The 26,839-nt window shown below is 38.0% G+C and overlaps 1 protein-coding gene across 1 annotated transcript in view; it reads left to right on the top strand.

Moving 5' to 3' along the window:
- Window positions 1-26,839, top strand: part of LOC134535751 (probable phosphorylase b kinase regulatory subunit alpha) — a 582,726-nt gene that overhangs the window by 162,001 nt on the left and 393,886 nt on the right. Inside the window, exons 7-9 of the mRNA XM_063374982.1 lie at window positions 3,124-3,276; window positions 21,241-21,414; window positions 24,208-24,421. Coding sequence (XP_063231052.1) covers window positions 3,124-3,276; window positions 21,241-21,414; window positions 24,208-24,421 — 541 coding nt within the window. The remainder of the gene's footprint in view (window positions 1-3,123; window positions 3,277-21,240; window positions 21,415-24,207; window positions 24,422-26,839) is intronic.

Genomic DNA, 26,839 nt, shown 5'->3' with positions numbered 1-26,839 from the left:
GGGCGGTCGCAACTGTGGCGTCAGACTAGACTCCAGAGTGGTGACATAGCTTCAGGTCGAGCTGTCGCCAGTAAAAGGCTGTCGGTCAGTTAGAGAAATTGCCACCATCTGTCATTGAAAGACTCTAGCCTAGCATCTACGCTGTTAATCTTCGAAGGATAATTTATTTATTCCATTAGGGCCCCGCTGGGCCAAAGTACGACTATTTGATTCGCCTGATAGTTTGTGTTGTGCAGTGTGTAGTGGGATGATGTGTGCTTATATATAATTGGGGCCTAATATTAACTTAACTTAATATTAACTTAACTTAATATTAACTTAACTTAATATTAACTTAATGTACGTGAGGTGCCAGATTGTGTGCGTGCGCTCCGCGCACGTGTACTCGCGCTCGTGTACTCGCGCTCGGAGCAGGGGGAGGGGGCACGCATATTGGTCCGCGGGCTGCCGGCCAATCAGAGAGCAGTTCCGCCACGTCTGCGTCTACGGCGGGCGGTGTGACAGGATAGATTTTGGGCGTTTATATTTCTCATTAATGTCTGGATCATAATTTCCTAATGTAGAAATATGTGGATTTAAACTATTTGCGCATTTATCGTAAAAAGTTTGTGTAGTTCTGATGTAGAAGTCTTGTAAGGTTTCCGACTTTGTTTCACGATGCAAGGCTGCTACAGCACAATACACTGGGGCGTCTGTAACTGCCCAAATACATTTGTTTTGTACTCGTTGTAGCTTTATTAAGTGTGATTTCGCAGCAGTTGCCCATACTGGGGCTGCGTACGTAATTATGGGGCGAATGAGTGCTTTGTAGAGCAGCAGACCATTTTTTACTGTGCCTCCACATCGCCTACTCATGACTGGATATAGTGAGCTCATTCTAGCATGGGCTTGAGCCCGCTTGGCGTCAATATGATGGCGCCAGAGCAGTTTCCTGTCCATGTGTACGCCTAGGTATTTTACTACGTCCTTGTGAGGGATTTGTTCGTTGAACAAATGTATTGGTGGCCTGCGTTTTACAGGCGGAAGGTTTTTGCGGGTAAACACAATAGCCTCTGACTTAGCTGTGTTTACTTTTATTCGCCAGGATGTGCACCATTGCTGGTACACAGCTAATGCATCCTGGAGTCTGGTCGTGGCCAGCTGGAGGTTATGTGATCTACTGTAGAGTATAGTATCATCTGCATAGCAACCTATCTTTACTAGGCGGTGTTCAGGGCGTGGTAAGTCATATGTATATATGTTGAATAGGACAGGGCCAAGAATGCTGCCTTGTGGTACGCCAGCTCTTTTTTGTTTAATATCAGACAGAGCTCCTTCAGTTGACACTCTGAAGGTTCTGTCTGCGAGGTTGGACGCGACTAGCTTAATATAGCAGTCGGGGAAATTAGTTTGAAATAATTTGTAGATCAGCCCCGCATGAAATACCCTGTCGAAGGCTTTTTCTACGTCTAAAAACGTCGCAACTACATAATCTTGAGCGTTAAATGCGCTAGTGATCTCTTCTGTGAGACGAACTAATTGATGTACTGTCGAGTGGGTACTTCGGAAACCGAATTGCTTGTCCGGCAGTAAGTTGTGATCGTGTATGTGTTTGTTAAGCCTGGATAGTAGAATTTTTTCCGCGACTTTCGACACAGTGCTTAGTAGGCTTATTGGCCTGTAATTCTGAGGCAGGGTTTTGTCTTTCCCTGGCTTGTGGAAAACAATTACTTGTGCTTGTTTCCACTGGGTAGGGAAAATATGTAGTCTGAGCATTGCGTTTATGCATTCAGCTAAATATTCTAGTGCTTCGTCGGGGAGCTGTTTTAGGACAACTGCCTGGATGCGGTCGTTGCCTGGTGCTTTACGCGGCTTCATTTGCTTGATAGCTCACTTAATTTCCTGGGCCTGTGTTAATAGGGGCTCGGAGACTGTGGGCTGGTGCAGTTTAGCGCGTAGTTCGCGGTAAATCTGCGCTGTGAACGGCCTATCGCAGGGCTCCATGTTGGGTTGGAAGGCGTTTTCTAAGACATTAGCGAAAGCTTGTGCCTTGTGTTGGGGCTGAAAAACTATGCCGTTGTTTGTTTGAAGGGGAGGGATTTTATCCGTTTTATTTAAGAGTCGCTTCGTCATGGCCCAGGCACTCCCGTCCTGGATCTTGAGTTGTGAATTCTTTGTTTCCCATTGGCTGCTGCGCCAGAGGGAAGTTTCGTCGGAAATGACTGTTTGGATTTCATTTATCCGGCGTTTTGTGGCTTGTGTGCGCCGCCGAGTGTATTCACGGCGTAATCTGTTTTTTTGAGATATAAGATCGCTGATGTAAGCTGGCAGCTCGTCATGTGCTAACTTAACTTTCTTTTCTGGGATGCACGCGTCTATACCGGCCTGGATTTTCACTGTGAACGCAGTTATCGCAGTTTCAAGATTAATGCTATTTTCTATAGTGAGTTCGGCCACATCCTGAAGGTTTGAGGTCAGGTAATTTTTAAACCCGCGCCAATCCGCGTTTTTATAATCTCTATACTTCCGTGGCGGGTTTGAGTCTGTGTTCGCGTCATCGAAAATTAGGTGAACAGGGAAATGATCTGAGGAAAGGGCGCGGACAACCTCGAGTTCGAATCCCGTGTTGACACGGTTGTTTATGGCGATATCTAGAATATCTGGCAAGCAATTAATGCTATTTGGGTCGTGAGTGGGCTCTGAGGGAGCATGCACGTGGTAGTTTTTATTCTGCTGGTCGGCAAACAGTAGCCTACCATTTGCTGTGGTGCGTCTGCAGTTCCACTGTGTATGTTTGGCATTTATATCGCCTACTGCCAAGAAACTCGGGGCTGCTCCGTACAGGGCGTTGAGATCGTCCTGGCAGAGGGACCTACCGGGTGGGGCGTACATAGAAGTATTATTACAGTCATTCAATTTAAGAGAAAACATTCTGCCAAGGTCAGCTCTTGTAGTTGTGAGATTCACTGTTTGAATTACTCATATAGTAATAATTTAACTTAATTTATAACGCACAATGTTTTTCCACATTCTTTTCTTGTCTTTTGTAAATGTTTTGAAAAAGAAGTTTCTATTTATTTGCAATAATTTGTAATAGTGTTGCCAACATGACTAGTTGATTTGAGATGAATATAAATGTTCCAGGACCCCACTCGGCTCTACTACGAGCCTTGGGAGCTTCGAGTGTTCGAGAACATTGAGTGTGACTGGCCTCTGTTCTTCTGCTACCTCATCCTCGACTACTGCTTCCAAGGCCAAAAAGAAGCGGCCATGGAATACACAGAAACATTGGAGGAAGTATGTTTAAAAGTTTATATGCGCCCAATGCCTTCTGTTGTTAAATTGCCTTGGAAGAAAAATACATTTGGAAAGTAATAGAAACATAAACAAAGGACAACCACCGGTAATAGAGAATTTAAAAGTAACAATTTTTTTTTTTTTGGGTTACCTTAAAAAATTTTTTATAGGCTAATAAGTGAAACTTAATTATGTTTTCCTTTTGTCATTTTCTGTTGAGTCACACTTCCCGAACACTGTACCACATTGAAAAATGCATTTACTAGAACCCTGATTTTACGTATGCTTATGGTTCCATGAATTGCAGTTGTAAAATTGCAACCTTCGTATAATCGTCTAATTTTACCCCCTCTGAAGAAAAATGTTATGTTTTATTTTTTGAACGAAATACCATGAATTCAAGGGAAACAATAGCCTCTGCCCACAACGTGCACTGGCCGCCTCGCCAGTTCTCCGTCGCGCTTGCTCTGCACCCGCTCGCCGCCCCACCGCCCACCCTCCTCTGCACTGCGGCCGGTCTCCATTATTGAAACATTAGAAAATATTTACGGTACGTTACAGCGTATCATGTGGTGTAGTCATGCCCGCCTTTTATACGCACTGCTATTTCTACGATCGTGTGAATAGTGTCGACTTCCTGTTTTGAACACCATGTAAAATGTTGTTACTAATACAGTAAAACACCGTTTTAATGAACTTCATTAGAGCGAACAATTCATTACTACGAACTATGCCTTTGGTCCCGTCAGACGTCCATAGAACATAACGTAAAAAAATTTCACTAGTACGAATTTTCTTGCTCAAATTTTTATAATATTCTATAAATATTCATTTGAACGAACACTTTTCTGCCCGGCACGGTAAACAACAAACGGATAAAATCGTCGCCATTCTCCCACAAACTGCCATCTTATTTATTTTGATACGCGCCATAGATGACTGCAATGGACTAGTGTTGAAATTAATGCACAAAACTGGTGTAGCGACTAAAGTGCTGCATTGTGGTGTTCGCTGACGTTACTCTTTGTTCTATGCTCGCACGACGTGTTTAACCGATGCGAAGTTCTACATCATAAAGTATTGCTACACACACATCTCTGGTCGTTTCCTTGTTTATTGTTTGAGAAACGGGGAAGCCTACAACTCACATAGTTTCGGTTCCCTGGAAGAATTTCCGAAGATTTCCCAAGTTTTGCGTTTTGGTATTAACGCCACTTCAGTCGCTAAATCAGAAGTTTCCAATGAAAACAAGCATGTTGTGACTAACCTAACCCTTAGATTTTTTTAATTTCAATTTTTGAGAGAAATCCGTTGCACGAACGTGGTAGGGAACCGAAACTATGTGAGTTGTAGGCTTCCTGGCTATACTACGAGTATAACTTATTTTTACATGTGTCGGATCCATTTTTTTTTATAGTTTAAAAAAGCGTACTTCTGAACATGTCTTATAGGAAACGAAAGGCGATTGATGTGAAACTTGAAATGTTAAATGCAGTAAATAAAGGAAATAAAAAGACTGATGTGGCTAAAAAGTTTGATATCTCCAAATCAACATTATCCACAATTTTCACCCAGCGATCCAGTTTGGAATACAATAAAATATAAAAAAAATTTCCTAACTTTTAAATTTTATATTTTTTATTTATTACAGCATATTTGCAAACAGCTTATCTTGATTCCAAAGGTAGGCTTACTGTTTTGGCAAACAACTTACCTACGTAGTATTTCTGTATTGTACATATACATACTAGTATGTATGTATGTAGTATGTATGTGTATGTATCTTGATCCTAAAGTATAGCTGTTAAAGTAATTGATGCTTGTACCAATCATATTGGTATTAGATTTTCTACTTTGTTTTTTAACAAGATCGAGTTATGTTAAAAACCCCAAATCAGGAATCATTGTGATTTCGGTATAAAGAACTTCATTATAACAAACTGCCATAATTTTGGTCCCTTCATGTTCTTTATAATGAAGCTCTACTGTAGTAATAACTGCTCATATTTTTTTATAGGCTAAAACATTTTAGACATTTTTCACGTAAAAGAAGCTCGACTTTCATCCTGCTGTTATATCCTGCTGTTGTCATTATTCTCATAGAATTCAATGACTGTTGTGAGACAGTTTTAGAAAAAGGTTTTTTTTTTATAAGTATTTTCAGGTAAAATACTATACTTTACTAGTGTTCTTGTACTCTTGACCAAGTATTCACTCACACCAAACGCAGCCATAACCTTTTGTTTACTTCAGTGTGAAGGTAATAAACTTAATATTTTGATTTTGTCCTTTACTGATGTAGCTTGTTTCATTTTTTCCTTAAGCTTGTTGATTAAAAATACTGTACTCATCCAAATTAACCACCTCCCCAAATAAATCTCCAACATAAGGTACATCAAAACATGTTGACAATATCTTTCCTAGCCTCTTTGATAATTTCTCGACAGTCATTCTTTTATCTGAACTCAACTTAGTTACTTTCAATGGAGACTCGCCTAACAACTGACAAGCTACATTTACTTTTCCTATGGTTTGTGAGTTGTGTTCATAATCTAAATTACTGCTGTAGCTTGCACAACTAAGAACAGATATTCTTGTCCAACAGTTTGTAAATAGAGATTTCCCTGGAATAATTCTTGTTTTTCACTTTAGCTTCATTATATTTTTCAATAGTTATTTCTCTAAGAGATTTTTTAATACATTTTTTATGTATGAGCAATGGTTCTGAATGACCATTTTCCACATGAATGATTATACTTTTGCAGCATTTTTGCACTATGATAATCACAAACACAATCAATGTTTCAGGTATTAATGTTTACTTGAAGCATTAACTTGTCATCCTCTTCAGATTAATTGATCGGTCTGATTCTTTTAGACTCCCATAAGCAGTTTTATGACAAGGTTCATTCAAGAAAATTCCTACAGAGCACTCCATTATAAACAAACTTTAAATAAATGGCTAACTTGCATATGCCACAGTGTGAATTAAATCAGTTACTGACTACAAACCACTGAACACTCAGTACCTAAGCCACATCTGCACAGGCACAAGTCTACTTCCAGACTGACACTGGCTTGCTAACCTGCTCAGACCAGCGTACAGACATGCTCATAATGTGAGTACACAGAGCTAGCTATCTGGGAGTGTCTTTAACAAGTATAGCAATATAATATGTGTTGGCAATTAGAGGCACATTTATGCCAAATATGTGACAAATTACTAGGTAGTGTAATAACAATAATAATAAAATAACAGTTAATTGAACTTGAAGATAACATGTCAGATGAGACGGTTTTTCGTGTGATAGTGGACGCGCCGAGCTCGGCAGTGTGGACAGTCTTGAGGGGTGGTTCTTTTGTATGCCTGCCTGCTTACAGTACAGCTCTCGCCAAGATAAACGTGAACACATAGCGCCCAACAAAGTGTAGCAGACTTGTTTTTCACGCGATTTTACTCAAATTTTCGACTTTCTCTGCTCAAATTTTTCGTGGTTTCTCAAAAAACGGTCGTATAAACGGAATGGACGCATCAGAGAGGGGTCGCATCGGCGGGATTCTACTGTACCAATTTTTTTTTGCTCATTTAGTCTGCTATGCTATAGAGTATAGAGAATAAACTAATTATAAAAAACTCAATGATATTTTAGTGGCGTGTTAAGAGTTATCATGGCAATGTTTTGCCAAATTTTCAGATTTGTTTTGCACTTTCCCCTTTTTTTACAGGTCCTCAAAAGATGGATTAATTTTCCAAAAACACTAACTTTTGGAATTTTTTTCACCCAGAAGGGATTGAGTTCATTCTTTTGACAATATATCATTGTGAAGTACTCCATGTAGACTTACTTGCCTCAAGGTTTCATTGTGTTTTTTGAATTTTGAAAGAAAGTAGGAGCAGTTGAAAATTAAAAAAATGTCGGTTTCAAGGTAAACTTTCATGTCTATAAATGAAGACAAGTAAACAACATCTTGTTTATTTTTAGTGGCATTATTAATATCCCTAAGTCTCTTCTTTGCAATGACATTGCATATGACTTTGTATCTTTTATAGACATTAAGATATTAAACAAAACATAATGGCTTGAAAATGTAAATTTTGGTACACGTCAGCGGCCATTTTGGTTCTATAAAATCAAAATTGTGGGAGATAAAAATCAGTACCTTCAGGTTTGCACTGTTGGAATATGTACTTCTTATGAGACAAATTTTCAAATTTTTTTAAAATGAGTCAGCTACCAAATTAATTTAAATTGGGTGATTTTCCATGGAATGACCCCAATCACTTCTAAATGGTTTTTTAACATTTTTGAAAGAAAAAAAAAGTTTTCTAAAATTATAAATTTTCCATTAAAATATAGATTATCTAATAGTCAACGCGGTTGTAGACCTAGAATGTCCACAATCACCAACTTCATTACCTTCTTTAATCCCACTTGTAACAATGTCTCTATCAGAGGCCAGGTTGATGATGCTACTTCGATTTAGCCAAAGCCTTTGACTCTGTCACCCACCCAATAATGTTACGGCCGTCGACGTACTCTTATCTGTGTCGACCGTAAAGATGGAAATGAAGGGAATATGTACATGAAATGATGATAATGAAATGAATCGTGAAGGATGATGGGGAAAGGGAATGGAAGTGAATCTACCGGGATCGTATGTGTTCCTGATATCGTGACGGCCCTGTCATGAGTATCAGGTTCTGGGGGCGGTTCCACCACTCGTGTTTTTCCTTAAACAGTCCTTAAGGTAGGGTGACGAGTCCCTATTTGCAAAACATTTCAAATAAAGAGGTTAAGGGTGAACGTTTCCACAAGAACATGTTTATTTCCGCAGTTTCAAATAACAGTTTATTCAACACATATTTAATTCTCTACTTTCTTTGTTTTTAAAAGTACCTTCTATTACTAACACATAATTACTGAACCATAGTCATGCAATAAATAAACCGTGCTGTCGGCCATTTCCTAGAGCTTATTCTGGACCTCATTTGTCTCGTGCTTTGTTACCAACAGTTGCAGACTAATTACTCCCAAGTTACGTGATGATTTACTTTCAATTATTAATAATTAATCCCTGTGCCTATGACCGAGTTTCGCTGCGCTGTGATCAAGGTCGCGCCTGCTGAGCGCGCGGCAATCCCCCTGAGTTTTTCCGTGGCCGTGTTATGCTATCGTTAGCAAACATTGTGTCCGCACTCTCGCTTCACCTGTCCTTCAATGTTTCCTGCTGCGTTTGTCATTTCCTCATCGTGTCCCGCTGGTCCTGATCGTCTGGCTAGCTATTAAAAAACAAAAAAGCTTTCCCTGGTTTTCAACAGTATTTTCGGCCATTACAATATCCGCTCCACAACAGCGGTGTGTCCTCACGCCGATAGGTTTACTTTACAATTTACATTATGTATTATACAATTATTTTACAAAACATTTTTTTTTCTTTTGGGTAAGGACATGCAGCTATTGGAGTATTACCTCTTTACGTAAATTTACTCATGGTAACTCTCCTATGTTCAACTATGGTTCATTTTTACACTTCCATATTCACACCCTTGATCAGTCTTAATGTTTACATGATTTCTTTTTCTGTTGGCGTTAAACTAAAACAATTTCACTTTATACAATTTCCGGGTAGGCGTCTGTGTCTCGGGGGTTCTGGTTTGGTTACTGCCCCCACATGGGTGTCTTTACATATGCTGGACCAGCCCTTCCGATTCCAATTAGAACAGCCTCCCTGCTCCCTACGACAAACATACCTGGTTACATATTACTTTCTTACTTTGGTTTAAATAAGTTGGAGAGAGAGATAGTTTTCCATTTAAACTGACAAACAATTCGCCCCTTATTCTTATCCTCCCTTGCAAATTATTACTAAGTCTGGGATTTTAAGGATGGGTTGGGAAGAGTCTTGACGTTTTTCACTCTTCTCTGTTCACTGTGTAGCTAACAGTTCGTTTAACAGTTCATGAGTGTCTATCACTTGTGTATTTCACTGATGTCTTGTGCTTTCGGTTGACTCTTGACGCACACTCGGTCGTAGTGTATGGCGTGTTGTGTCTTCCTAACAGCTGTCTCATCTTCTTCTGCTGCGGACTAGTCTCTTGGGGTCAGCTCACCTTCCTGTCTGTTTACTGCTGGAGTAGGGGCTGATGCTTCCCAAGATGAGTCTCAGGTCGGTGGGTGTAGAACAGTACTCCACAGGCTTCTTCTGTAGCATCCCTAGAGGTTGCTGGGCTTTACTTCTTTCCTCTGGCCGGGAGTTTCTGCTCGACGTCTTGTGTGCACTGGGTCAGTTGTGCTGTTGTCTATCTTGGTTCTCTTCTATAACTTTAAAATCTTCTTGAACAGAAGTCTCTGAACACTCTACACTTGTAGTTTATTTTGTTGTTGCACTTTCCCTGGTTTTCAACAGTATTTTCGGCCGTTACAATATTATTAGGTAAATTATCAATTTTTTGTTTTCCTGATAAATTTGTTAAATCGTTTTCCAAGCAAGAGAAGTGTTTCAAGACCAGTGTTGACTGATAATGATATCATTAGTGAAGTCATTCGATCACATTCATCGAAAGCTGAATCAGATGATGAGGAGCTCCACGTGACATGAAGGAAGCTATTCTGAGTTTAGAAAAACTTTAAGACATCAAAACAAACGTCTGTGCGCACTGCTATTAATTAATGTACACAATATGCATCGAAACACGGAAGTTCGAGATAAATGTGTATAATTTAGTGGAAAGTGTCACGCTAATGTATATCGTTTGAAGTCCGTGCCGTGATTGTTATTGTTTTGAATTTATTTTCACATTTCATTTTTAGATGCCTCATTGTATTAGTGCTAATAAAATTAGTGATCCTGGAAATAAAAAAGGAAAAAGAAACAAAAAAGAAAAGTTGCAATTTTCCAGAGAACTGGAAAAAGAAAAAGAAGCAGTTCGAAGTTGCGAAGACGTATGGCTAGAAATGGGAAAAAATAGTGTAACAATTTTTCCGCGAATTTTCGCAAAAAAAAAAAAAAAACGCGAAAAAAGATTGTTATAACTACTATAAAACGCGAAATTCTGAAAATCTCCGGAAAAATAGTTTAAATATGAATTATTTGCGACTTTATAAAAGATTATGTGCGCGATGTCACAAAATACGATGTTCACACATTAGGTTGGAAATACCGCTTATTTTAAAACACCTTAGCTGTCTTTTAGCATCTTCCATTTGCCAGAAACATTACGCCTATCAATTCAGAAAATTACTCATTGCAGTACTTATTCAGCCGGCAGCCTCCATATTTACACACAGCAGTCCTTACTCCTTCCCCTTTGCTTGACAATAGAATACAACATAATTTTGCCGTTGATTAAATTTTTCATTGCTTTACTCCGCTCCTTAATTAGTTCTTTTCGAATACCTGGTACCGAAAAAATGTTATATAATGTTTTTGTAAACATTTATTACGCCATCCAGAATTCTGAACTCAATATTCGTTTGTTTTCGTTGACGCCATTTTTCAACGGAAGACAATTGAATGCGCTAGCGATAGTACACGTTCCAACGTACCAATTTTTCGTTAGCCATACAACGCATGACGTGTGTTATCTTTCGGGATACCTAGTTAATTTGCAGTGTTCATTAATATTCTATACTTTCGCAAAAGTTTACACGGGCAGGCAGTTTAAGTAAAACAAGAATTGTTTTATGTTTCGACTTATTTACTGCTAGGCCCAATATAGCGATGGCAAAATTTAAAGCATCTTGCTTATCACGGGCAACGGAATTTAAATTGGAAGGGCTGTACGTTTCCAACAACATTTTGTTCTGCAAATGGTGCAATTGCCGAGTTGTTTATGAGAGAAGGGTCACTGTTGTCAAATATGTTGCTAGTAAGCATCATATGAAATTGAGGTTAGGTGCCGAGGGCACAAGCAGTGGCTGCAAACGTCTTGCAACACTAGAAGAAGTCGCAAAAGTTGGGGAAAAAGTACGAGAGGACAGAGAGACATTTATTTTGGATACAACCGAGGCTTTTATATCTGCCAACATACCACTCCAGAAATTAGACAACACCCAATTACATGGTTGGATTAATAAAAATGTAAAGGGTGGGGGAGATCTTCCTACAGCCAGTTCCCTTAGGAGAACATAAGTTCCAAAATTGGGAGAGAAAGTGGAAGCACAGTTAAAAGATGAATTTGAAGGGGTCGATATATGTGTGCTATGTGATGAAACTATGGATAAAGGAGGGGCATGTGTTTTCAACATCCTTTTCAAAAAATTAGAACCTGCTAGTAGCCAAAAAACAAAGTTAGTGGCATCCATTGTTCTTGATGCAGCAAACCATGCAACATGTTCTAAAGCAGTTCTGGACACATTGAACAAGTACAACATTGATTACAATTCAGTGAAAGCCATAGTAAGTGATTCTGCTCCTTACATGAACAAGTGTTTCACCACACTGAGTGGATTGTTGGTAGAAGCTGTTTATGTGCAGTGTTGGGCACATAAGTTGCATTTAGTAGGCAACACCTTCCAAAGTACACTGCCGCTTCCTAACAAGGCAGTATCTAAGGTTAAGAAGGCATTTCTTAACAGCAGAAGGAGAAGAAACCTCTACTTGGTATTCTAGTCAGAAAAATATGGTACATCCAGTGGCAAAGTCAGGGCTTTTTATGAACCAGTTTTGACAAGATGGAATTCTTGGTTACATTCTGTCATTTACCTTTCTGAGTACTTTGATAACATAGTGGAATATTTTGAAAACATTGATGGCAGCTTGGAATCGGAGAACAGTGGCATAAGCTGGTTAAAGAACCTCACTGCTGCAGAGGTGGTTCAAATAAAAATTGAAGCTGAAATTGTTTCAGTCCCCTGCAGGCAACTGTCTGAAATAATCACATTCCTGGAAGGTTCTGCTTACACATCACACATATTAACCTGTAATCTTGATGATTTGGTGAGCAAAATGCAGCTGTTAAGTGTAGGGCAAGTTGAGCAGTTTGGTGAATGTATTGTCCGTTTATTGAAGAGTCTTTCACTTAAGTTTAAGAGTGAGCGATAGTAAATTTTTTTGCTGCAGATTGGAATGAAATTTTGTCAAAAGTTTTATTTAGCTACTGTTGTTGTCTGTACGTAGTTTCGAAAATTTTCATAACATTTTAATTAATATATTACCTTAAGTTTTAATAATTTACAGCAGTTTTATACAGAATTTTAAAAAGTATCGTGTCTTACGCTTTAGCTATATATGCATGTAACCTTCTTGTTTACTAAAATAAAATTTCGTTTTAAAAGGTGCAATAATTCTATCATAAAATAATTAAATTATAAATCTCTGCATAATGTAGAAGTTCAGTCTTTTATGAAATCGCCTCTTACATGTTACTAACATATTGTAGAGAGATGGGATGAAGCCCTTATAGAGACAAAGCACCATGGATATTTGTTAAGGCTAAAATATGTCAGAGCTATATCTGGGAAAGCCAAACGATGATCAGCTAATATTACCAATTTTTCACACCTAGCGAGTGCAGACGTCTGTAAAACTATTTCCACCTAAGTTCGTATTCGATGAATCAAAATGGAAGTTAAACTATTATACAGTAGAAAGGATTCTGCATCGTTTGATACCTAACATATGTCTGTGCACTGCCTGGAAACTCTAATCGAAGGTTAGTTGAAAGACCAATTTCGCGTTTTTGGAATTTTACACGCAGCCGTTTAAAAATAATACGCGCTGAAGAGCGCTGCACAGTGCTGCTAAGGATTGAGCAGCGGGAACTTCCCTGAACTAGGTACTACCTGCTCGTGGTGGGGACTGGCGAGACTGCGCTAAGCCGCTTATCTCTCTTCAAGATCAGGAAAGGGGGCAGTGCCTTGTTACCTGCCTTTTTCTGATCACTGAACCATGGAAGTGCAGAGTATATCAGTTCTGTCGTTCAAGTTCCTTGTGCCAGCCGAAAGAAACTTGCATCAACAGCTTCTATGTTCAAAGAGCTAATTAGTAATCATATTGAATTCTTTAACATTAATTTTTATTAACGTTACCACATTTTTCCCTGTTCACTTACAATTTGGTTTATCTCACACATCTGCCTCCCTACTCTCAGTACGCCTTCATGGCCAGTGACAGTACACCTGGTTATAATTAGGCCCGTTATGTAATGACACGGAAACATAAACGGTAACGCATCTCGTAAACGCAAGACGACCATTTACGGTACTCCGTCAGCTCGTTCTACAGTGTACGGATTTCACGGAAACATAACAAAACTTGCGCCAATAAGCGTACAAAATACTGACGTCACGCAACATCATTGTAAACAAGCTCAAACGCGAAATTTTAAACATGCATAGATTTTTATGTTTAGTTTACGTTGAATTGTGCATTTTGACTTCTGTTTTATGCATTTAACTAGTCAAACGGCTTATAATTAGAGACGCTTGTATTTCGCGAATAGATTTTGTGACTGGTTGTATTGCATATCACTGCATCTCGTATTCACGTAACTGATTGGGTGCTTGTTACTCTCGCGCGTCTGGGCACTTAAAAAATTATATGTCAAATATCGTACCACACGTATGTCAATGTATGAATAATCACTTACTGTAATTTGTACATCTCGGAATGCATTTATACACAACACATTCGGCTTCGTTTTGATAAAACTTAAACAATTAGCGTGTCGGTATTTCACGGTAAATTTATCAATGTACTGAAAAGTCACTTTTGGTTTTAAAGAAATAAGTTTTCTATATTACACTGTGTTAAAACATAAAATTGTGTGAATTAGCACATAATAAACAAGGTAAACAACCTAGATTTCATAAAATCATTGCTACATCCACCGGTTTTAAAGTCACGATGTATGTAGATTAACCGACATGCCGAAGGCATTACTTGGTGGAATTTTGCGCTTAATCTAGCTCTAAAACTAAATATTTCCATTCGTTAAAAGTGTGCCGCAAATATACTTCTGTTTGTTTATTGACATTGTTTTTTTTACTTGAGCCATCGTCGTTACTCAGCCTTTTTTGGCCGTTCAAAACTAGTATTCCTGAAAGAGAGGTGTACACCAAACTAGACTTTTTTGATATTCCAGACAGAAGAAATTACGTCTTAAATAATAAAGCGGAAACAACTAGCAAGTACATAAATATTGTATGGGGAAGGTACATGAGGATAGGGTATCGTACCCCGAGTGCAGACTTGTTATTGGGCGCCTATAGGCATCTGCGTGCCCTAAGGGATGATAAGCAATGAAGCCCTGCAATGGCGAAGCGCTTGAATGAGCGGGGCAGTGGAAACGGAAGATTCCCGAGAAACCCCCGCCAACCACGAAATCGGAATGATTCCTACATGCGAAATTCCGGGATTCTGCCCCACTGAGATCGAACCCAGAACGCCTTGGTGGGCGGCGAGGGGTCTGACCCCTCGACCGCCGCGGACCCTAACATGACTATTCAAAAACAAGAATAAAATGGACATGTTCATGGTATACGTAGTGATAAAATAGTGTATTGCTATTAGCTGCATGGAAGAACGCATGCACAAGAGTTCGGCATTGCCCATTTCTCCATCTCTCTTACGCTTGCGGATGCGAATATGTGTACACTTACGTGTGAATGTAGAACGAACTTACAGTGTCATACGTTTCCCTTTTCGTGATACGTATACCTTTTTTTATCACGGTCAAACGGGCCTAATCATTACTTGCATAGCTGTTTCATAAATAAGTACTTACAATTAATGTACGAATCCTGTGCTCAGAAAACTGCTCGTAACTAAATAGGCACTTCGTTAGTGATACTAAGACTTTGCTGCAACTATTTTAGTATATAACGTGTATTTTAATTAAATTTATTAACATTTCTGAATGCGTACTGCTGTATTTTCGTAAAATTAATACCACACACGTGATGTCACGGAAGTTGTTATTATGGCATAGTTGTAATGCACGTGTTACTGAAGTCTCTATTGTTTTATATAATCATTCTAACTACACTATTAATTTCAACGACAGTTTGTCATTTATTTGGAAAAAAAAAATTATCTTGGTTTTCATCTTAAATAAGTGCATATGGCCTGAACACTGGCGAAGTACACTGCTTTCAAATAACACTACAACAATTTAAATTACAAAAAATACAATTAAAACTTTTTTATGTATCTGGTTATTTACTAAAAATATGTTAATGGAATTTTAAAGAAAATAGACCCTAGTTAATTTTAAAGAAACCGCGTCTCTATGAAGATTCGAACCACAAAACACTTTCTCTATATTAATCTAAACACTGCTAACTAAACATACCCCAGAAAAAATGAACAGTAAGCACCAAAACGAAAATTTTTAACAGAATTAGCATAAAATGTACAAAATAAAAAAAGCTTTTTTTACAATAGCATAAAAAATACAATATACAATAAGCGCGGATGTGTATTATAGTGCCTGGTTGTACTACTACTATAACAACCATGATTTAGTGAATTATTTTGGAAATACGCCATTTCTGTTCTGAACTGTTAGTCATTTAAAAACCTCCAAAAACAAATAAATAAATAAAATATTAAAAGCAGAAAAAATAATTTCCAAAGAAAAACAAGACCGAGTCAGATGTATTCGAACACAGTCTGAACCAGCAAGAAAAATAAAAATAAATATGTACAATACAACGAAAACATCACAGACCAAATATTTAACCTAAAAAAAAACTAGACAGCACAAGAATTCCGTGAAAGGAACTTAGTCAAGAAAAATAATGTATTAAACTCAGACGAACACAGTGGACATACAGTGAGACAGATTGGATGCAAGCAGACAGAAAAACTTGACAACGCATCAAACACATAAACACAACGATGAAAATAAAGAATTCTATGAACAACACAACGACGACAGCACTAACGAACACAGAAGTTTTTCAATGGCGGGAACAGATGTCAGTTCCCGAAACGTCGCAACTACGATACAAACTTACAACTATGTACTGAAAATACTTTCCTCCCCTTCTTTTTCCAAATGCACATTTGTCGATGTTTTAAGATTTCATGGAAAACGAAACAAACGTAAAATTTTAATAATTTATTTTGTGTAATATTATTATATAAAATAGGATGTAAACAATGCTCCCTCAAAACAGTTTACACATAATTTGCAGAGCTAGACAAATAAACAATTTTACCTTTAGAATTAATTTTTATATTTTATATAGTACGCATTACTTTTAATCCTAATTCTATACGCAACTTTTCACGAAATTTCTTTCACGGCATATTTATTACTACTGACACGATTTACACTGATTGTTATTAGGTAAATTTAAAGTAAATACTACCTGTTGTAGCCGGACCCACGGTGCGAATTATGGGAAATTTTTATATAGTTTTTCGTTTCATGGTCCATAGACCTCAAATACAATTTGTGGACACGATAACTGCAGAAATTATTTACCAATCACTTCTAAACTGATAAATAAATTCTGAAAGTGGAAAATCTCGATCAAGTTCGTTAATAGGCAATATCTGACCAAAGTGATAGATTTGGGGAAGGTTTTTCGAAAACCTGAAAAATCGCTATAACTCCCATAGTATTAGAAATGTCATATTCGTTTGAACGTATTAAAATTTGTACAAGTAATGTAATGAAGTTTGGTCTTAGCTATTTTTTATACGACCAACCATAACTGCAGGGGGTTGATAAAACAAGGGTTTGAGGACAATAACAAAATCATAGCTCCCAATGTAGGCACAACTTCGGATCTATGGGATTTTTGTAGTATTGTTATGATTTTTATCTAAAACTTTTGTCTAAAACATTTTTGGATTAGACAAACGTTTTCTGAAAGGGGTCAAAAAATAGGAGCAAATTATTAAAAATAATTCATAACGCCCTTAGTAGAAACAGTACCAAATCCGTTCAAATTTTTTGTTAATCTTTTAATTTGTATCTAAAAATATAGTCTAAAACATTTTTTTGATTAGACAAACAGTTTCTAAGGGGTTATATAAATAGGGGTTAGTTATAAAAAACCATTACTCCCTTAGAAGAAACACTATTAAATCAGTTCAAATTTTTTGTAAAACTTATAATTTTTATCTAAAACTTTTGTCTAAAATTACTTTTTACGAGACGAGCCAATATTGCAAGGGGTTAAAAAAACAAAAGTTGGAGAACGAAAAAAAAAATCACAGCAAGGGCACAACTTCGGATCCGTATGATTTTTATATTTAATAATTATAATCTTAAACTAATGTGTAGTAAAAATTTTTGATTACACAAAAAATTGCTGCAAGGGACGGAAAAAAGAGTGGCATAATAACACACACAGTTCCCTTCTTAGGCATACCATAAAATTTGTTCAAACTGTGTTTAAATCTAATAATATTCATCCAAAACATTTTGTCTAAGAACATTCTTGATAATACAAACCATTGCTGCAAGGGATTTTGAAAACTTTAGTATGGAATATGAGAATCATTAAAAGCTCATTATCATGTACTCTATGGAATTAATTTTAGTTTTTGTTTACATTTTTAGTGTTGCAAATGTTTTCTTAAGTAAATTTTATTACAAACCATTACTGCGTGGGGTGGGAATAAAAACGATAGAAATCTAAAACTGTTATTACTTTTTTAACAAATATTTTTATAAAACTTTATAAACTTTTGCTAAAACGTTAAGCTGAAATAATTGTTGATAAAAAGAACAATAAAAACCGAAGTTGGGATTAAAAAACAATAACCATAATAAATATCAATTTAATTGAATTTAATTTTTATTACTTTTTTTAATACTCCCTTAAACCTTTGTCCAAAGGATATGTTTGTACGACCACGTATTAGTGACAAGGATGAAAAATAGTGTTTGAAGGTTGAAAACAGTTACATAACTACTTAGTAGGTACAATATTAAATTCGTTTAGACATTAAATGCTGAATGCATTGAGTTGAGAAAAAACATTAAAAATAGTTTCGCTGTCTGGAATGCAAGAAAATTTTTAGTCGGACATTTTTTAATATTGGGTAACATATCTATAAAAGGATGTTATGTACATTTAGTTTTTAAAATGTTCCAGGAGTTTGTAAAAATCTTCAAATCACTTCCACTTTGAAATCTACTTACACCTGTAGGCTTTGCTGAAATAGATTTTTTATATCTATTTACAGACGCACACGAGATAGTTACATAAATTAATCATCCAATGTCAACAATTTATCAATTCCAAATTAATATGTTTCAAAAGGTAATATCAATACAAACTTTTAATATATTATCTTTGAAATATATATTTTGACTTTTTTTTTAAATAGATGTTTCCTAATGCATAATGATAAACACAATAAAAACAAATTGAATTGGAAAATTAGTAAATTCATTTTGAAAAAGTTAATGCATAAAGTGGCTTACTAACATTATGCACTTAAAGATTGAAATGTTAGGTGTTTTACATTACCTGGAAGACATGTTAATATTATACAAATTGAAACCAAATTACAAAATTTGCATCTTCGTTTTGCAGATGGCGTGCCATATAACATGTATATTTTCTTTGAAATTCTATCCAAATCGGCTGCAACCAAAGACCTAACTATAGAAAAGTAATCATCCATATTTTTGTTTTAAATTACAGCATTTTGGAACAGATGTTGAAACTTATACAATTTTTATTTCTATAAATTTAGCAATATTATGCATGCAGAAAAAATTCTCTTTTCTTTATTTAAAATACTTCGCAATGAAAAATCAGATACATCAAGTCACGGTTAGGTTTTTTAAGGCCTCCTAGGTTAATTATATATATTTAAATTATTATTTACATTAAGAAGATTAACGGATATTATTGTTGGCAAAACAGTTCACAATTGTACTGACAAATTTGGACGTCGTTTGACTAAATGGTTTTTGATTTATGGCGAGTTGAGTTTGACAGATTTTTTGATGCGCGTGAGCATGTACTGCACGCACTAGCAACTGACAATCAAAAATAGCGGACGCGCATACACTCCTTGCGCCTTACACATCCCAGCTACATCACAGGACGAGATCGCTCCCCCCTCCACACCCTTCTGTTTTGCTCTTCATAACAGTCCAACCCAACCCCAACCGCTCTAGCCAGACACAGTGGCGACAGCTAATCCTGCTTGATTGACAGCAGCTACCCAGCTACGACAACGCTCTCTGTAAGGATATTCTGGAACTTTTTGGGAGGCTCTTTCGTGACCTCGGTGGCTCCTCCTCGATTTTGTCATTTCCTCTTTCCGTCTCCGGTCTGTCGCTCACTCTTAAGGCGGAAAAAGTATCCCTTCTGAAAGCAGCAGCTGTGAAGGCACATACAAAGTTACAGGATTTATAGAAAAAAGATCCAGCAGGAAAAATTTTTTCAATTATGAGTTCATTACTGAATCCTAGAAAAATATCTCAGCAAACTCCTTCCAATGAAATGTTGCAAAGTTATATGCACAACATTCCTTTCATCAAGCAAATGGAACTGCAGACATTTTTAGAAGGATACCATGCCATGAAGAATGTAGTTGTGGAAGAGCTGGGAAGGCCATATTTTTCGGACATAGACAAGGTAACCATTATGTGCTCTCTGAAAACAGACCACCCACATTTTGCTTCAGTTTGTTTGAAGGCTTTGTGGCTGCCTACAAGCAATGTGGACAGTGAGAGGTCTCCTTCTCACATTATTCACTCGTAGTAAGTGACCGGCGCCGCAGGCTGTTACCAGAAAATGCTGAAATTCTGACAATGATTAATTTCAACAAGACCTGAAGTGTGTAGCGTTAACATGACTAAAGTTTAACCACTTTTGTTGTAACAGAACTTTTGTACATATAGCATTCATTTCTTAATTTTTAATTGTTCGTTATCAGAATAATAGAAATGTAAGAATGCACAAATAAATTTTGTTTTAAATTTGTGATTATCGGTACGGTGCTTTAAACTTTTGAAGAAAATGTCGTAAGTACAGGTATTAAAAAATTTTCTTTTTTTAAAATATCATTTTAAAATATATATTTTCCTATAAAAAAAACAAAACACCGCAATTGCTGATTATTGAAACGAAATTGGCATAAAAATAACACCGCTTTTTCCATCACTACGTATGACGTTGTGGCGACGACCGTAAATATGATTGTTAAAGACCACACAAAATTTGAAAAATATGTATTATGAATCTTCGTTTGGTTGTGACCGCAAAAGGCTTCATTACGGAGATTACCAAGGTTTGGAAGATGCTTTTTACAATATATATTGATTTATTTATTGCCTTATTTTAAGTGCTGAAGATGCCAAGCAAAAAAGGCTAGCGAAAACTGTGTAAATATGTTAAAAAAAAATTTCCTTAAATAAATGTACAATAATAACTTAAATAAAAAAATTAAAATAATAAAGTGCTATAAATTACTTAAAAGTGACACACAGTTAAATATGTTTATAAATAAATTTGAGTTATGTCCTGGGACAACCACATGTAATTGGCTGCATTATGTTCTTAATAAAATTAACAACTAACTGACTGTGGATTGAGACAAGATTAAATGCTCTTGAAGATGGCTGCATCAAGACAGTTGAAAAGTCAGGCTTATCATTGTTTCCACATTCATAAATTCCAGCCCGAAATACAAAAATTAGTCAGTACTTCATCTTAAAAATCTAATAATCAAGATATTTGTAAAAAATTTGTAAGGTTGAAAGTTAAGGACATTTTTAGAATTATAAGAAAAAGAAAATTAGTCTATTTGAAATTATATTTTTAAAATCATTTCAATCCCTTTTGGTTTTTGACTTGTTAAAAAAATTAAAAAGAGTATATTATTTCTTATTTTAACTTAAGCTGTTCTAAAGTTGACTGTGCACATTATTAAATAAACTATGTTTAGTATTTCACCATGCCTATTAATACATAAAACTGTGTATCTAGGTAAAAGGTTTTTATGTAAAAAACTTGAGCGTTTGTTTTATTGATGCTACAGATACTAGTTGTGTTGGAGGACGGGGCACGGCTGGTGCCAGAGTTGTACGCAGTGCCGGCAGACCGAGTCGCAGAGGAGTACCAGAAGCCAGGCAGCCAGGAGCGGGTGGCAGTGGGGCGGTGTCCCTTCCTCTGGGCGCAGTCCCTCTACATCCTCGGCAAGCTGCTGCAGGAGGTCAGTCCCTCTACATCCTCGGCAAGCTGCTGCAGGAGGTCAGTCCCTCTACATCCTCGGCAAGCTGCTGCAGGAGGTCAGTCCCTCTACATCCTCGGCAAGCTGCTGCAGGAGGTCAGTCCCTCTACATCCTCGGCAAGCTGCTGCAGGAGGTCAGTCCCTCTACATCCTCGGCAAGCTGCTGCAGGAGGTCAGTCCCTCTACATCCTCGGCAAGCTGCTGCAGGAGGTCAGTCCCTCTACATCCTCGGCAAGCTGCTGCAGGAGGTCAGTCCCTCTACATCCTCGGCAAGCTGCTGCAGGGGGTCAGTCCCTCTACATCCTCGGCAAGCTGCTGCAGGAGGTCAGTCCCTCTACATCCTCGGCAAGCTGCTGCAGGAGGTCAGTCCCTCTACATCCTCGGCAAGCTGCTGCAGGAGGTCAGTCCCTCTACATCCTCGGCAAGCTGCTGCAGGAGGTCAGTCCCTCTACATCCTCGGCAAGCTGCTGCAGGAGGTCAGTCCCTCTACATCCTCGGCAAGCTGCTGCAGGAGGTCAGTCCCTCTACATCCTCGGCAAGCTGCTGCAGGAGGTCAGTCCCTCTACATCCTCGGCAAGCTGCTGCAGGAGGTCAGTCCCTCTACATCCTCGGCAAGCTGCTGCAGGAGGTCAGTCCCTCTACATCCTCGGCAAGCTGCTGCAGGAGGTCAGTCCCTCTACATCCTCGGCAAGCTGCTGCAGTTTATCACTCCTTATCGTCAGCTAGCGGCTGCAGGTTTACAGTCCCTATACATGCTCGGAAAGTTGCTGCAGAAGGTAGTTCCTTCAACAAGCACTGCTGCCTGTGCTGCCAAGTATTCCTACTATCCACCACTGTTTAATCAAATGTGTAACATTGATAAAAATTTTTTTGCTTATTATATATATAATAAAAAATTCTACTGTTGATGGATATCAAATTTTTTAGTCCAGTTATTTACCTTTTTAACGGTGGTTCTGAGGCACCGGGTGCAATTTTTAATTCTTCTTTCGACGACCCTGCCTTTTGCTCTATACATATTATTTTATGAGATTAATATTTAGCTTATTGACCACTATAAAGCGCTTAATATTTTTTTTAGCTAAAATGTGTAACAAAAGACCTAATACAGTAAAGTATCCTTTAATATCATTACACCTTTTTATAAATAAAAAATTTCTTAGTATTTAATAAGCAAAGTATGTACATATGTACATTTATTTAGCATTATGCTTATATGTACCACAGTAACTAGATTTCTATAACATGAAAAATTATGGTACGTGGATCTAATGTACGTAAAGGAACATATTCTAAGGCACACTATGCCTCTCCATCTCAGATTGTGGGGGATGGAGATTTCCTTTTGCATTTTCTGCAGTTAATGTAATGCCTCCCAAGATACTTAACACAAAATTTAAGTTTGGCACCCTTTAGCAGTTGCCTTCTTTTATTAATTAAAATTTTGGCCCCTTAGTATTTGAAAAGTGGCACCACCAATTAGTGCTTTAGACTGGCACAGCTGCTACTTTACTTAAACTAATTTTTTTGAAATGCGGCACTTTCTATCAGACAACCTGGTCATTATCCGACTGTGGCGCCCTCTGCAAGCCGGAGCTGGTTTAAAGATGGCACCCTCTAGTGTTTGAAATTTAAATATGGTGCCACCTACCATACATACCATAAGACCAAATTTTAAACCATTTATTCCTTATATTTTTCATTATATCCCAACTTTATCTTGGTAGCTCAGGAGCTAAGGTATCTTCCTGCCAACTCAGATATTCTTGCGTCCCTCTGTTCAAGCCAGAGCAACCTGGCAAGCTTTTTATTGTTCATAAAATACCAGCTTTCCACCCATCCGCGACAAATAGCTTCAACCTAATGACCCAACTGTGACATAACTAGCAGATGAGAATAACACCGCCACGTGATTACCTGTGGCGACTCCTTTTCATGAGGTCCAACAACCTGTGGCTATGTTTAGCAACACTGATCATTGCCCTGCTCCTCCCCCCTGCACATGTTGCTATGTTTAGTAGCAACACTGATCATTACCCCACTCCCCTCTTGTCTCTGTCCTTAGAGTCTTCCGCTCTCCTTACTGTCTGCTGAGTCGTGTTTGCTTGCTGAGAAGATGCAATATCATTGGATGGCTCCGTAATGGTGACACCAACTTGCCAATATATTTTATATTGAGCCATCTTCAAGTTATCTTTCTCTGGTGAGTTTTTATCCCGTTATGGCGAAGAAAAATTTAAATGTTCGTTTCTTGGCTGCAATATTCACACGTATGGGATTCACTCTTAACTACCCCTAGTCGGATTGCACACTGTTAATGAAGATGCGTGCCTCTAAAGCCAGCACATTTTATAAAACATTGTTTGCCAAGAGTTTCTTATAACCCAAGCAGAGGCATTAGATAGCCCTTCATGCCAAAACCAATTAGATACTGTTGCACATGAGAAGCAGCCGAGAGCAAGTGAATACACAGCCTACCGTCACGAGCGCCTATCATTATCATCCTCAAAATCATAATCATCACATTCATAATCATCATCAATATAATTGTAACCATCATAAACAAAATCATCCTCCTAATCATCACAATCATACTCATAATCATCATCATTGTTATTCATTAATTATAGACCTAGGAAATGAACAATAAGTATAATTTTATTTTTAATTTTTCACCAAAAATTAAATGCAATTTACTTGAGTGAGTGAAATAATGTTGAACAATATGTAACCGTAGAAGCAAATGGGTGAAGGTGTGGTGTGGTGTGGTGGCAGGGCTTCCTGGCCGTCGGCGAGCTGGACCCACTGAACCGGCGGCTGTGCGCAGAGAAGAAGCCAGATGTGGTGGTGCAGGTGGTGATACTGGCCGAGGACGAGGCTATCAAGGAGAAGCTACAGCAACTGGACATCTCCGTGCAGACCATTGACGAGGTGGCCCCCATCGAGGTGCAGCCAGCCCGGGTGCTGGGCTACCTCTACACATACCTGGGTACTGGTCCGCATACCCTCGCACCTAGATTTTAGGGTGTCCAAATTTGGATATAAAAACTTCTCGCGTTAACGTCGCATGACGTTTTTGGTACCGCTATTAGATTCCGAGCGCTTTGTGTAGGTATCTTTTCCGTATTCAACGATGCGTTTTAAAGTATAAATCTAATATTTATTCGGTAATTTACTCTTTTACTTATTTAATTAACGGAAATACAATGATAGTTATGCGTAGAGTCAAGATTTTGTGGTGTTATTTTAAGACAAATTTCGGTGTAAAGAAATAAAGATTTCGGTGTTATATGGTTTTATTTTTTGCTCAAAATACCCACGGCAAAATTTTCTTGCTTTTCTGTACGACTTGCAAATTTATTAAAATAAATATTAATAAACACTAAAACCTCATGATCTAATTACAATTAAGTTCATTTGCAAATTCATAGATAATTAAGTTCATTTGCAAATTCATAAATTCAAACTTTTAAATAACTACTAAAAATTTCACGACTTAATTACAATCACATACACTACAACATTACACAATTAAGCACTTCCAAAGTTACTATTAAGACGGTTTTATTGAAATGCTATCATAGTTAAATATTCCGCATTTTCTGGAGTGAGACGTTGTCTTCTGTCACTAACTACCAGTGAGTACCTGGAAAATGAGCGTTCTGCATCAACATTTGATGTTGGGAACCAGATTGCCCTTAAACTGGCTTGAACAAATTCACTGTTTTCCCCTTTAAGGGAGCAAAGTACCTTTGCAACATCAATTTGGCTTGTTTCTGGCAATGAAAGTGCATCCTCAATTATTTTTTTGAAAGCAACATAGCCATGTATGAATGTATCAATGGGAAGATGGGAAACAGAAGGCAAGTTGTGCAGACTTCTGTAGGTTTGCATCTTCTATGCTAACCCTACTCACATTTCTTGGGTTGAACAGCAAATTAATGGCAATAAAGACTCTTAGACAAGGATGTCGTATAACAGATGAGTTTTGCCTCAAACGCTTATGTTTCTCACTCGCGACATGTTTCACAAGCGTATCGCGTCTCTCGTAGTCTAGCCTGCAGTTACAGAATTTGCACATTAAAATTTTATCACTGATGCAAAATCCTTCGCTGGAAAATTATTTCGATCGGTCACTGGCAGAAACCTTCGTTTTAGGCATTATCAAAAATTTTTTAATCACATAGGAAGAATTTAACCTCTCAATACGCAAACACTTGCCGTGCTGGAAAGATCAAAACAATGGAGAATAGATGCGAATACAAACGCATACCGAATACCAACATACGCACGTGAAAATTAATACCGACATAAACATTATTTAATATAGCTGCAATTGGGTACAAAGTGCCCGGTGGCAAGCATTCTCCCTACTTCCCCCTCACTCTCCTTCTGAACTGGTCCACACTCCCAGCCGCCACACACTCCTCCTCCAGCCTATTCCATTCCCCTACTGTCCTCACGACCATCACATTTTTTCCCCTTTCTGTTCTCCTCCTCTCTTTGAAAACCTTCCTAGTATTTTCCTTCCTACTTCTAGGCATTCCCATTTTGACTTTGCCCCCCATCTCTCCCCACCCTCCCACTCCACTCAGCACCTGGTACATCTTGACCAATCTCTCCTTCTGTCTTCTATCCTTTAAGCTCTCCCATCTCATTCCTATCATCATCTCTGTGGTACTGCACTCCCCCTTCCCTTCTCTGTCCGTTCTCCTCTACTTGCCCTTCACCCATCTAGCTGCTCTCCTCTGCACCCCCTCCAGCTCCCTCTCAAGAACTGCCGTGTATGGGTCCCACACTGCTGCGGCATACTCCAGCATGGGGCGGACCATAGTTTTATAGGCCTTGTCACGTATGCTGCTGCTTCCCCCCCTGAGCACTCGTCCCAGCATGCCCAGGGCCTGTCTGCTCTTCTTCACTACCTTGTCTACATGCTCCCCCCACCCCAGGTTACCCTGCAGCACCACACCTAGATATTTATAGCTGTCGGCCTCACTTATCACGTCTCCCCTCCAGCGATATTCCCTCCTGACAATCTTCCTCTTCCTGGTAAACCTGACCACTTTCGTCTTTCCCACATTTATTTTCATACCATTATTTTCCACCCATTCTTCCAGCCTTTCCAGATCCTCCTGTAACCCATTTCTCTCCGCATCCATGTAAACCACGCAGTCGTCTGCAAAAAGCCTAATATGCCCTTGTATCTTCTCTCCTATATCATTCATCATGTACTATTTATTATTTACAATCGTTACGTTAAGCAGGGTTAATTTTATTTTCGTACCCTACGTACTTTATTTTAAATAAACAGTAAAAGCAATGCGCTTTAGTGTGTAATATTTTAATGATTAAAAACGTAATCTTAGAAAAACATATTTTGGACGTTTGTTATTTTTGTATTTACAGA

This window comes from Bacillus rossius, chromosome 10 (genome assembly GCF_032445375.1).
Source record: "Bacillus rossius redtenbacheri isolate Brsri chromosome 10, Brsri_v3, whole genome shotgun sequence".
Lineage (NCBI taxonomy): Eukaryota > Metazoa > Arthropoda > Insecta > Phasmatodea > Bacillidae > Bacillus > Bacillus rossius.
Note: the sequence above shows the minus strand (reverse complement) of the source record. Positions and strands in the feature narration are given on the sequence as shown.